At 42.0% G+C, this 13768-nt stretch overlaps 2 protein-coding genes across 3 annotated transcripts in view; one reads left to right on the forward strand and one right to left on the reverse strand.

Moving 5' to 3' along the window:
* Positions 1-34: 34 nt before the first annotated feature.
* Positions 35-1147, reverse strand: LOC115399499 (DNA damage-inducible transcript 4 protein-like). Its single transcript, XM_030106916.1, has 2 exons — positions 961-1147; positions 35-839 (listed from the first exon to the last, which is right to left on the reverse strand). The coding sequence occupies exons 1-2, from the start codon at positions 1124-1126 to the stop codon at positions 346-348; spliced, it is 660 nt and encodes a 219-aa protein (XP_029962776.1). The 5' UTR covers positions 1127-1147; the 3' UTR covers positions 35-345.
* Positions 1148-9068: 7921 nt separating this feature from the next.
* Positions 9069-13768, forward strand: part of spock2 (SPARC (osteonectin), cwcv and kazal like domains proteoglycan 2) — a 30610-nt gene continuing 25910 nt past the window's right edge. The window contains exon 1 of one of the 2 annotated variants that reach the window (XM_030106068.1): positions 9069-9375. In XM_030106068.1, coding sequence (XP_029961928.1) covers positions 9184-9375 — 192 coding nt within the window. In that variant the 5' untranslated portion in view covers positions 9069-9183. The remainder of the gene's footprint in view (positions 9376-13768) is intronic. The other variant, XM_030106067.1, reaches the window with a different exon arrangement.

A 13768-nucleotide genomic window follows, 5' to 3' on the forward strand; every position in this document is an offset into this window, starting at 1 on the left:
CAATTACAAGAAAATAATTTATTTTCATCTGTTTTTCAAGTAGTTAAAAATACAAAAGATATTGTTCAGATGATGATATTTGACCATCAAACACATCAGTCATTCCCTTACAGGTGTGATTTTACATTCATAGAAGCATTTGACCCATGATGTATAAAAAAAACAAAAAATAGCTGCCATGAGACATAAACTAGCACATGCAGGTAACACACAAACAAGGCATTTCTCTTGTTCTTTTTGGACCATCTTAATGGTTCTTTTCATGAATGTTGGGATCTTAACCAAACTTTATTGAAATCAGTAGGCCTGTTTCAGCAGTCTGTCTGTCAGGAAGAGACAGATGGATTAGCAGCAGTCCTCGATGAGCAGCTCCCCAGAGCAGTACAGTTTTCTCTTGATTGCTCTGAAGCCCGTGCTCAGCCTCAGAGTTGGTGCAGCTGTCTGCCGGGGTTTGTTACTTTTGAACAGCTTCTGAACCTTCGGCCACAGCCCGCTGGACTGCAGCCTCAGCACCAGGGTCATGTGGAAAATCGGGACCAGGGAAGGATCCACTGCTATTTCATCCACCAGACACAGTGAACTCTGGTCCCCCTTGTCCACGTACAGGTCGATGAGTGCTCCTCTGAGCCCACAGGGCTCGCTGATAGCCAAGTGCAGGAGCTCTTGACTTATGTTGTGCAGAAGACAGTCAGGCAGGATGAGTTTGGAGCAACCCAGGAGATGTGAGGCTTCGCTGAGGCTTTGTGCGATGGTGGATGCAACCTCAGAGGCCAAGTTCTCCTCCAGTGGATAAAAGAAGCTGTTGTCTAACTCTGAGAGGGACAGGTCGGCCTCAGACCCTGAAACAAAGGAGAGGATGCACGTCACCACCTCGACTCTCGGTTTATCATTTACTCAGTGAAAGTTGTGAAGAAAGAAAGATTCTTGCATGAGTTTATATAAAAGGCAGAAGTCACTCACCAGTTTCACTCCTGCAGTAGGGATCCACTGTGACCCTCTGGCTGCTTCCCTTCAGCTCTGTCAGCCTCTGCAGTAAACTGCCCCAGGACAGCCTCTGTGAGCCCCTGTCCTCCGCTGGGGACGGAGGAAAGCTGCCATCCAGAGAATGATTGCATGAAAAAGACATTTAAATTTCTCTAAAAGAGCCTTTTTTTGTTTGTTTTGGTGGAGATAAAGTGCGGTGGTGTCCTTTCACAGTGTCTCTCCACTGCTGCCTGACAAGCTGGAAAACACACAGTCTGACAATGGAACAAAGCGTTAAATAGGCCTGTCGCGAGGCCACGCCCACCGGATTTCTGGACCAATGGGGCTGCAGCTCACGTCGTCAGCGATCCGTCCTGCCTGGTAACAGTTTCACGGGCTTGGATGGTGGCAAAGGCCAAACCTCAGGTCGTGCACGAGATCGACCCATAACACAAACTTCTGCGCACAACTTTTTCGTGCATGCTTCACTGTGTCAGCTGTTTGACGGTGAAGTATGAAACTATAAACGGCGTGAGTGAAATGTTGCATGCGCTCAAACAATAGGAGGACACACCCACACGGAATTTGGGAGAAAAAGACTTGAAGACAGAATCCTGCAGTGTTCCGTCTGCTGAGACTGACACGTATCGCACGTAGACCTGGTAGTTTTCCACAAGGCGCAGGAAAGAAAACGTGCACGCCGTGATTTCTCGGAGGTTATTTCTTAACTTGTGCAATGATCCAGTATTTTTCTCTAACTTTGTGCGTCTTAAGAGCAGTAAATGCGACTGGAGTTCTCTGGATTATTTACTTTTCTGGTGATATCACGTTCAGGTTTCAGTTAACTCCACATCGATTCTCATATGCCTTCTTGTAAAAGTGAATATGCTTTTGATGTGATTTTTTTTTTCTTTTTGCAGCGTTAAGGTATTTAGGCTAAATGTGTTAACTGTTTCACACAAACTCCAAAAATGTGTGTACTTTGTGCGAGAGAACAGTGAGAATCATCAAAATGTAAAATGGTGTTATTCTGTGGATTGATAAACCGCTTATTGAGATGCACTCATCATTCACATTTGCAAGCTTACTTGACTTTTAATTTCACTAGTATCTTACCTTTGCTGCAGTATTGAACACTCAGCTTTGTTTTGACAAGGCTTTCTAAAACTTTGTAACAGTTGTAACAAATGTAGAATATTCAAAAAAAACTTTACATTCTAGTTCAACACAACTGCAGACTAAAACCTCTTAAACTCAAATAAAGTTAATAGGTTCAGTTGCTTGGAGACTGAAGCCTCTCTGGCAATTTCAAGTGAAGCCAAACATACTACATCACTTACTTAATATTACTTAATATGAAGTAAACCACAAAGAAAGCATAAGCAAGATATTTTAAACTTTCATGGCAATATTAGCTCCAGTTTTTGATCACATCAGGTAATGTTTATCTTCACTAGCCTTCCTTCTGGCTTGCAACACCTCTGTTTTGTGAAGCAAGAGGGATTTCTGGAGTCTGGAGAGGAGTTTCGTCTTGTTCATGATGAATGATGTGGAATTTTACCGTCCTTTGCTGGAGGAGTAGCCTACCTTCTAAAATGTGCTAATTGTTTTCTCATGGTGAAAAATCTGGACTGCAGGCAGGTCAGTTCATCTATAGGAGTTCTCAAATGCAAATACATATGTGAATCATGCAAGGCCTTCCTGAGAGTGGATGAGCACATACGTTGTCCCAAAACATGTCATTTATTAGTATTGATATGTGTAAGCAGCCTAAGCACAGATGTTATTGAACTCCGATATAAGAAGAGGTGGTGGCTTTTCTTCTCATAACAAGCCAGATGGTCTCTTTTCTCTTTAATTTGCAGGACACAGTGACCATTGTCTCCTCTGCCAAAAGAGATTAATCTGACCGCATTACAGTTATGCATTTTGCTTTTGTCAAATTTAAATAAGCTTCGGTGAGGAGCAGAGGCAGTAATCGTGAGCTCCTGAAAAGATGGAAGTATTCAGACAGTTTTTTTTTTACCTTTTTTTTTTTTTTTTTACTCATGAGATCCAGTCTACTGAGTCTTTTCTAGTTGTTGTTATACACTACATCTCCAACTGAGGGCGCCACTGTCCCATTTTTAAACTGCACACTGTAAAGCCTCTGTAAACAATCTAGCCTTGTGCACGTTTGCATGTGAAATGTTTATGCCTGATTGCGCCTATTGTTTTTACGTCAATGTACCTATAAATACACTGTATTTGACTTGTCATCTTCTGAGTGCACTTAAAAGAATCTTAAGTGATTTTTAGCTTTGCTTCTGCCCCGTGCATGTCTTTACCAAACCACAGTTTCTACTCTGCACTGTTTGAGAGGAGACATTATTTGTACTGTGTCATGGAAAAAAAAAAAAAAAAAGAAAAGAAAAGAAAAGTGGGAAAAAAGGAAATAAAGCGTGACAGGTGCTGTGTTTTACAATTCAAACAGGCCTGGGAGAGTTGTTAGGCCAGCCAGCCGCAGGCTATGTAATTCATGTATAATAAATCTGTTACCAAATGGATTGTTGAGAAGGGTTTTTTTCCCCTCCAACAATTTGCTTTAATCAGAGATGCTTCGTAGTGAATCAGAACAAAAGACCTATAGGTTTTTTTGCTCCAGTGACTTGTATATGCTTCATTGAATGGTGTAAAAAGAACAAGCAATTACTTTGCACTTAAGATGGGAATGCAATAAATTTACTGCTGAATTAACTCAAATACAACCGCCTTCTCCACTGAACATGCTGCAACAGACTGTGTATTGTTCTGACTAAGAATAGTTTATAGTTTCGTCATTGTTTTGCACTGCTTGTGATGTAGAAACTGGGCTGATGTTGGTGACAGTGCGGTGATCAGAAAACAAAAAACAGAGTCATCTCACCCTGGAGATAAATATCTCAGCTCACTGTCTCTAATTGAACCCTGTGTTTATCTGGAGAGCCTTTTTCACCAGATGTCTGCTCTCTCTCCAGCACTCTGAGCCCGGGACACCTGAATCTGGAGCTGCGACGGTCTTCCATGTAGGATTTTATTTTTTGCTGGAAGAAGCAGAAACAGACCTGCTTTCTCAGGAGAGGAGAGACGTGATGTTTGGCGAGCCTTTGCTGATGCACACTGTTCTTTATCAAAGCTTTCGCACTTTACACAACCTTGATAAATACCACACGCTTCAAACATCACGAGGTCATTTCTTAACTTCTGCTTGACCATGCGTTTCAGTGTGAAGCACATTCAAAAAGCTAAACATTTACTAAATAGAACAGTTTGTATCCTCTGGAGACAAGAATGCAAATTTACATATACTTAGAGACATGAGGGAATTAAGGAGTATATTTTTTCAGACAGGCCTACATGGTTTATTGAATGTTTCAATTGTCACTTTTACTGAAAGAAATGCTTGTAGAATTAACTTTAAACACGGAAAAAACGTGGATGTTTGACGCGAATATCGGCATTAGTACAGGAACTCAACACATTTTCAAATTCATGTACTGTCTTCTCATAATCTCATAAGAGCTTCACAACTTCAGCTCTGTCTCAGGGTCAAACAACCCATAATGTTATGCAAGGTGTTGAGGTACTGATTTCACTACCTTTCTAACAGGATCAGTATTCATTTCTGAAAAAAATAAAATAAAAAAATTGAGCTACAGCATTCGTCTGATGGATAGGACGACACATGCCAGCTGTCAGTCATCACATGCACCAGTGAACCAGGTCTCCTCGTGCCCCTGTTGCTGGTTCACTGACTTTTCATTCCATTCGTTCAATACAGAACTGTCAGACCAGGACCAAGAGCAACAGTTTGGAGATCCTGACCCAGTCCTCCACATACATCAAGACCCCCCCCCCCCCCCCCATGTCAAAGTCACTGAGATCTCTGCTTCTCACACTTCAACTTTCAGGACAAAAACTTTGCTCACTCCCTTTATGGAAGTGTTCTTTAAGCAAACACTGGGAGTAGCTGGGTGTATTTTACACTAGTATGTATAAAAGCTGTATTTTCCTCTATTTTTTAAAATTGCCAGAAGGACAATATGAATAACAAGGCTACATGTTGAGAAGGATTACTGTTTCCCTCTCCAACATGACACAACACACCCAGAGAACGGGATTATTTGTAGCTTTCAATTTATATGATGGTGCCTGTGAATGAGTATCATTACTGATATTGACTGAATGTCATTTGGCACAGGAAGCATATTGCTAAGTGAAATGTGCTGGTGTGAGTGAAACTTCAATGCATATACAATGAATCACGATCACATGACAGCAGCTAGAGAAAAGCATCTCAATTATTATTTATAAGTTCTGTTATTGTGAAATGTTCCAAGTGAAGCTATTTCTCATTTTAGAAGCATGTACATTATTTAGCAGCGCTGCCAATGTTGTGCTTTCGTGTTTGGTTTTGAATTAAACAAGACTTGCTGTGTTGTTGTCATCGCTTTTTGAATTGTAAAGTATTTTGAATATAATTCATGTTTAATGAATATATTCTACCTTCTAGTTCTAAATTAAACATAAACATTATAGCCTAAAGAAAGGGTTTCTCTCCTCTTCCCCAGCTGATGTTGTTCTCTTGTCTGAGCTCAAGCATACGTCTAACTCTCTATATGAAACATAACATGTCATCCACATAGAAAATTCGCCAAAGAAACAGTAAATAACAGAGTTTGTGTTTGACCGCTGAACCTTGTTGATGATTGTTAATATTTCTATTTCTCATGAGAGGAAGCTTTACATGTATTTTATGATATTGTCATGGTCTCCCAACACTGAAGCATAGAGGTTACAGATGCAGGCTTCTAATGGTGAAGTACTGAGGTTGTCCTATATAATTTTACCAGCTTAAATGAAGTTGAGTTTTAAGCATGTAAAGACTTAGAGTGGCCCGAGGTTACGGTGCATTAACTCCCGGTATCTCTCTGCGTCTGCTCTGGATGCCGGGAGCCACCATGTTTTGTTGATGAGCCTCATTTGATCTTTCCACGTCTCCATCCTGCAGCCATTCCAGCGTTCACAATTACACCCCTCCCTTTAAATCACAAAGCATAAGACCTGGGGACAGCACACTCAACTCGGCTGACAGAGTGTATTCAGCCAGCTTTTATGAGGGGATTACCTGAAACCCCCTCTGGCTCTGTGACTCCAGGATTGCTCAGCCGTTTTTTCCTTAACTCTCTCCAATAAATGAGACAATCATTGTTGGCCTGCCATGTTCTCCCCTCCTCCTTCTGGATTCCTGCTCCGGTGTCTGTCACATCACATATGTTGGGGTTCCATGACCAGGCCCGCACTCCACTCTCATTGCATTTCTTCTTTAACGTTTCAAGTAGGCTTATCATACTGCCATTTTCCTGTCTTTGGCTCTCTGCTCTTAGTCTGCTTGAAGTCAAGGGGAGTGGAGCAGGCACGCTGCAGCAGCTGCAGAGCACCGTCCTAAAATGGGTCAGTATATGACTATACTTTGCACTGGAGTACAAAGCGAGTATAGCCTCTTTCCAACTATCGGCAAAATTTGTGGGTTTTCCACACTTGAATATTTTATTTCTGACCTGAGCACTTTGCTATCAAAGGAGAGCACACATACATCACACTCTCTGTGTTCTTCATTATACGTAAAAGTAGAGGTTCAGTTGCTTGGAGACTGTAATTTTCCTCACAGGTTTTAGGCGTGTGTTCAGTTTGAACAAGTTTCTGTCTTTTTCTTTTCTGGTAAACTTGATTGCGTCCCTGTGAGAGATTAGATGACACTTCATCTTGTGCCTGCCTTTATTAAGAGAGGCCTTAAAGACTCTCCTTTCTGGATGGAAAAAAGATGGCATCAGTTAATCCAGGATTTCAATTACAAGCTGTCATTCAGCGTGTCTCTGGAGCCGGGACTGCAGCGGGCGCAGATAGAGCAGCCGGTGCAGGGACTGTAACAGTCGCAGGGAAAATAATAATTTCCTTCCTAGAAATGCAGTGGGAAACCCTGCTGATTTCCACAAACCATCTGCACACACAGCCATTTCCTTTGACCACATTCACAAGTCCTGAGCTGGTTTTGTCCCTTAGCTCAATGTCATGTTAATATTTAAGCAACACGATGATTTCCAGGTCAAATTGACACTGTCCATGTTTAACTCCAACAAAATAGGTTTTAATACATTTAAACCCGTCTTTTGAGCCGAAACCGAAAACTGAGGTTTTAGGGTCATCCTCTGTTCCTGCAGGGACGAGCAAACCGTGCTCAAAGCTAAACCTGTAAAATGAAATGCAATCCACTAATATCAATCAATAATTTTTTTTCCTCAAATTACAGCCTTACGGGAGCATCACCAAATACAGCTGCACTGCATTTGTTATTCATTAAATAGAATGTTTTATTACGCTTGTGTTTCAGACAAGTTAATTGATTCCGTTTGGACAGCCGAAGAGGCACAGGTGTAATTGATAACACTAATTATGGCTGCATTCCATTTAGGTGTTCCAGTGTCTCAGCTCCTTAATTGACTGAGGCACTGAAAGAGAACAAAGCTGAAGGTGATAGTACACCGCAACTCAAAATACATGTCTGAATTTAATTATATTGAACATTTTACTGCTTCATCTCTCGAACACAATCACTGTACCTAAAAATAAAGGCTGAATATGTGTTTTTGATTTTGCTAATACAACAAAACTGCCTGTGCTTGTGATTCATAGGATGCACACAGACAGAAATCTGAAGAAAACCAAAGTAATTAAGAGGAAGACAGCAGATTGTAGACTGGAAAGGTTCTACTCCAACTAGATCTGTTTGTAATGGTGAAGTTATTTGACTCTTCCAATCAATTTCTTGGATGGATGAAACTAAATGTCCACATCCTTTGGTATTCTCCGCTTTTCCAATCCGGTTTCTTAAACTTCTTCATGACACATTTTATGGACCACATGATCCATTGTTCTTACGCCCGTGGCACTCATTAATACCCAGGACACATTTCTCTGTGGGTTTATAGTATTCCTGCCACATTGGTAAACGGAACACAGTGTCCCAGACGCTGCGTCTTTTGGCAGGTATCCGGTAATCTCGCCACATTGTGAGCTGAACACAGGAGGCTTCATCTGCTTCAGAACTCGAAATCCTGAGACGCTGCTGGCTTGACAGATGAGAAGTTATCAAAGAAATGCCTCTTCAGTGTCAGGAATGCAGAGTTTTCTGCATGAATGTGACATGTTATGGTGGGTTCGTACTGCTGATTCGGAATATGGTCACTTTTTGGCAGAACGGCAATTTGGAGAGTTACTATTGCCAAAAAAAAACTTCCACAAAGAGAACATGCAAACTCCACACCTGTACTTAAAACTGGGAATATTCTTGCTGAGAGGTGAGAGAGCTTCAGGTTGGATGCCCTTTCTGTCCACATGCCGAAGTGTCCTTGAGCAAGACACTGAACCCCAAACTGCCCCTGATGGATGGACTGAGCACCATGCATGGCTGCTGGCTCCATTGGGTGTGAATGTATGTGCGAATGGGTGAACGTGACTAACAATGAAAATGAAATGAAAATGAAAAATTTTGCTGAAAAGCAAAATTCTGAGTTTTAACTCATTATCTTGACCTTGATGGGACAGTTATGTGTTGCACGCTGAGACAGTTAAAGATGAGAAAAGCCGATCTAATAAAATTAAACTCACACTTTGGACATTTCGGCTTTCGCTGAAGTAGGACTGTAGAAAATACTACTGGGGATCTACGCTTTATTTAACAGGACATGTTGAGTTTTATCACATTTATGTCAGGTTTTCTCACTCTCCAGTTAAGCTGGATAGAGGGAGGGGGGGGGGGGGTGAAGGTAGTAATGTATGGAGTCAGGTGACCTGTGTGTTGTAAACACGAACAAGGTTCAGGGATGAGAAATAAATCATTGGTGCAGCAAAGGACTAATCCTGAGTTTTATCCACGGATATCTCTCTCTCTCTCTCTCTCTCTCTCTCTCTCTCTCTCTCTCTCTCTCTCTCTCTCTCTCTCTCTCTCTCTCTCTCTCTCTCTCTCTCTCTCTCTCTCTCTCTCTCTCCCTCCATCCTATAGGCTAATCAGGTGGTAGTTTCAATCCAGCCTCAGCATCCTCCTCCTCCTCCTCCTCCTCCTCCTCCTCCTCCTCCTCCTCCTCCCAGTAGAGGGAAGCCGTCAGACCGGTGCGTTGCGCGAGGTGTTTTTCGTCCGCTGCCATGGTAGAATTTACGGATATCGTGTGCCTTCTCGTCCCGCTGGCCGTGCTGGCGGGGTCCACCCTCCAGACCGAGGTGAAAAGCGGCGGAAAAGAGGCGGAAAAGACGGGGAATTTCATGGAAGACGAGCACTGGCTGTCCACCATTTCACAGTACAGCCGCAAGATCAAGCACTGGAATCGCTTCAGAGATGTAAGTGTTGATGGAGAGGCGCGCGCCACTGCGGCGCGCGACACTTCATCATAATAATAATAACACGCATCTGTAGACACGCACACTTTATTCACACAACAATTTGTTGCAGTGATCTCTGTACTTTCTTCTCAGCTCGGCAATGCAGCCAAACTTGGTGCTGTGGTTGAGTCATATCTCGAACACGCAGATAAAAGCCCAAATCCCCACATTTACTCCATTTGTAAAGTCATAAAATAGAAATAAACACAAAAATGTATGAGTGATCCTATTCACACTGACTTTATAAAAACATTGCTTGTAAAGTAAACGTGTTTTTTAAGCAGCGTGTTCATTTTGCTTTTTAATACTCTCAAAATTCAAAGGTGCCAAACTGAAATTCACTGGAAAACTTATACACCAGGAGATTGTACTCGGCAGCCAAAGCATTTAGATTGTGATTCATTCCACCTTTACAGTATGGGGCCTGTGCAATTTGCAAGCAATTAATGTTTAAGTCCCAGATGCACAGCAGCATAGACCTATTCCATCACGTTGCCTTTAATACAGATTGCCTCAGATGTGCCTCAAGACATGTCTCGGGAGACTTCACAAACAAGAGTATTAAGCAATTAGACAGAGGGGCAGTGATTGATTGATGTATGTATTCACCTACTGAACAGACTGAACTGGGTTGCGGGGATTGATTAAAGCCTGCAGGCTACGCTCAGTGATTTATTGCTGGATCTGTGAATGTATGGACATAGTTTTGCCTCCAGCTCTGGGAAACGATTACTGATGATCCCAACAGGATTTTGACTGTAGTGCAGCTTGGATTATGCTCCATATGCCTCCTGTTAATTGGGTTTTAATTGATCCTGGGTGGCTGATGCACCATGTGATGGAGGTATCAGTATTGGATCTGAAATGTGAGCAGTTGGCTTCAGCTTGAGTGTGTATTATTTGAGAACAAAGACATAGCAAGAGGAAGATGATGAGAAATTCATTAAAAAAAAAACCTGGCAGTGAGATATTGAGATATAACTTTGACCTAAAATGTTAGTCACAGGGAGTGTGTTACTCTGAATTTAAGTGATCCTGATCAGTTGTGCAACAAAAAACAAAACACAAACCTGACTGGAAGATGTAGCACGTCTGGAGATATGATAACAGTCTGCTTATGGGTTTGTCATCTCTTTTAAAGATTTCATTCACTGTGTGCTTCTCTTTTCCCTCAATTTAACATCAAAGCTGCTGTGCAACACAAATGGGCCCTGCAGTTACACACTGCATCTCTTTCATGGTTATTATTCCCAATGGGTCGTTGTCTCAATGCGTTACTGTGCGTTTGTGTGCTTATAGACACACGACTGTGTCTTGTTCACATTGTAGTATTTCTAGAAGATCTGTTGCATGTGGTGTGCATGTTTACCAGCGTGCTAAAGAGCTGTGGCGTCTCTGGTGATGATGATGATGATGATGATGATGATGGTGACAGGAGAAACATCAGAGAAGCGAACCACTGAACCTCCCGGAGGAATCGCCAATAGAAACCACTTTGATTTCAGCTCGCTGCCGTAGCAACAGCGGTGTCTGTGTTATGGTGTTGAGATGGAGCAGGTCTCACAGGGAATTTGATGACTCTATCCCCTCACCAGTCCTGCTCCAGGGTGGAGGACTAAACGAAAATATTCTCAATTAAGGTTTCTTCGAGTCATTAAAACTGTGGACTTCAGCAGCTGAAATGCCATTTGTGCCACTAACTAGTGTTATTTTCATTATTTTTAATGAGAGCCTCCTTACCTAGAATGTAATGATCAGTTTGGCTGTGCTGCATGTTATTCTGTGGCCTAAAGAGAGAGACAGAGAGCAAGAGAAAAGCTGAACTGAATAATGAAGCGTTCAGGCTCTGACTTTTTTTTTTTTTTTTTTTTCGGTTGATGCATAAATGGCTGCCAATGAGCCAGTGACACAGTTATAGGTATTCGGTTTACACAAATTGATGTGGACTTGCAAAGTCCTCTGAGGGCTGCATGCTGAATATTAATCCAACACTGGAAAGCAATAATCAAAGCTGCACAACATGAAAGTCGCTCTTTTGCACAGAGGCAAACACACACACACATATACACACACACACAGATGCACAAAAAAAAAAAAAAAACCCTCTCGTGCACATAAACACCCACAATACATAGGCAGTGGAAAGTGCAGTGTAAATATTTCATATTTATTCTTTCAGGGGATGTAAAAGCGGCATCAGCGTAAGAGGCTCTTTCGTTTCCGATAAAACACGCCAGCTCCCACACTTCCATTCAATCTATCTCACAGGAAGACAAGGCGATTAGATTTAACAGTTACAGTCAACAAATAATAGAATGGGATACCTTCAATCCTTTAATCTGACAGGTGCACTCAACATTTAATTCCACTAATGCACCAAATCCTGCGAAAAAAAAAAAAGATACATCAGTGAACATGGAACATAATCATGATAACTGAATGCAGATTTACCACTTTGGCCCATAAATATATGTCCTGAGTTCAGTTTTTTGAAATGGGAAATGTGCCACCTTTAGTCCAAACATTGATTAATGCAATGACAGGATGTTTGCCTGCTATCTTCACTGGGCTCTGTTTTTACTGTTTTTCATGAAAGATAAGGCTGACTAAAGAGCTGCGGTTAACAACACACCTAAAATTTTAAGTACAACACAGAAAGTGATAGTGTTCTGTGAATGTGAATGGCCAGAAGATGGAAGATGGCTGATCTGATCATGACAAATATTTTATTTTTTGTACAATTGAATAAAAAAAGTACAGAAAAAAACCCAACAAGAACAACAACTTACAACCATCAGACGTTATCATTTGTGGGCTGAGTGACAGGAACAGTTAATCAAATGTCAGCTGAGATCATGAGGCCAGTTCAGACGCTGTCTTTTCATTTCAGGTCGCAGACTCCAGCAGTGTTGACACAGAGCAGATTCAACACTGAGCAGATCAACGCTAAATTAATTTTTTTTTTTCTTAAATTCCCTTCTAAAAACGATGCTGTCCGTAAAATCACGGAGCCATGAAATTAGATTCAAGTCTTTCGCTTGGAGGTTTAAGATAAATACATCTCCTGTGCATGCGATGATCATCAGGTCATAGCAATGCAGGTTGATGCAGGACGATTCGCTTCGTTCGCATACAACACACATGAAAGATGAAGAATGTTCGCTGTCGACGAGGTCGGGTTTTTTTTTTTTTTTTTTTTTTTTTTTTTTTGTTGAATATTTGTCTCCCTCCCATCCGACCCAGCACTATCTGTGCCTGGTAAATCCTTATCTTAAAAATGCACGCCTCTTTCGTCAGGCTGCGCCATCCCTGCCTGCACCTGGTATCCGTTCACTTCATTTTTAATGAACAGAAAACACTCTGTGCCGGCGCAAAAACATCAGATCCCTCGCCGACGTCGGAGGATTAGATATGCAGGATGTTGGGAGCACTTGCAGGAGGTTCTGACAGTTCTTAAGATGATGCGATGTTGTGTTTTTTTTGTTTTTGTTTTTTTTTATTTTTTCCCCCACGCGCCGGAAATGTTCACAGAACAATTTGACTGCCTGGCATACCTGGCCTGTTCTATAATCACCCACCTGATTTCATCTTGTCCTGAGCTCCGACTGGCTTCAGTCCAGCAGAATTTTAGCTCCATGTTATTGTTGGTGCAGACCTCAGTGAGACTTATTTGTGTCATTTTCCTGTGGCACACAAAAAAATAATTATGGATAATGGTGTCTGTAAAACTGGAGCCAAATAATCCATTAAAGACTATCCAGATGAACAGTAAATTATCATCGCCAGCCGAGTCGGGCTTCCCTATCGCGCAGCCTGTTTGACTACCCTGTGCTTTGTGATGTTAAAATAGTCTGTCAGGGTTGCATTCATACTATGAAGGACGATAACAGCTTATCAGAAATCCATTAGTCTATCTAGTCATGCTTTGTTCTGGCATGAGTCGTGCCTTATCGTTCCAGGGTTTTCTCTGTGTGGCTGCGAAAATCCAGCGCTCTGTGGCCAGACATGCAGATGGACTGCATCCCCATCGCACGCCGAGTACATTCTAGGGAAGGGTAGTGTGTTTTCTCAGGGTGTGGACAAACCACTGGTGCATGGTGAGGTTGTCTTGGCTATGTACCAGGAACCCAGGTGGTCTGTGATTGTGTAGAAGAAAAGAAAGAATCAGCCTTTCATCACGCCAGACTACAGCTGCTTTCATGGCGGCACAATAGCCGCAGCTGAAGGGCACAACTGCCGTGGACGTTACAATGCCTAAACAGCAGTGAAGGACGAAGAATTTTAAAGTTATTCAGAAGATGCAATTCTTTTAAAGCCTCCACAGAGGCCGCGTCGTGATGTAGTGGTTAGT

The sequence above is a fragment of the Salarias fasciatus genome, chromosome 13 (genome assembly GCF_902148845.1).
Source record: "Salarias fasciatus chromosome 13, fSalaFa1.1, whole genome shotgun sequence".
In the NCBI taxonomy this organism is placed as follows: domain Eukaryota; kingdom Metazoa; phylum Chordata; class Actinopteri; order Blenniiformes; family Blenniidae; genus Salarias; species Salarias fasciatus.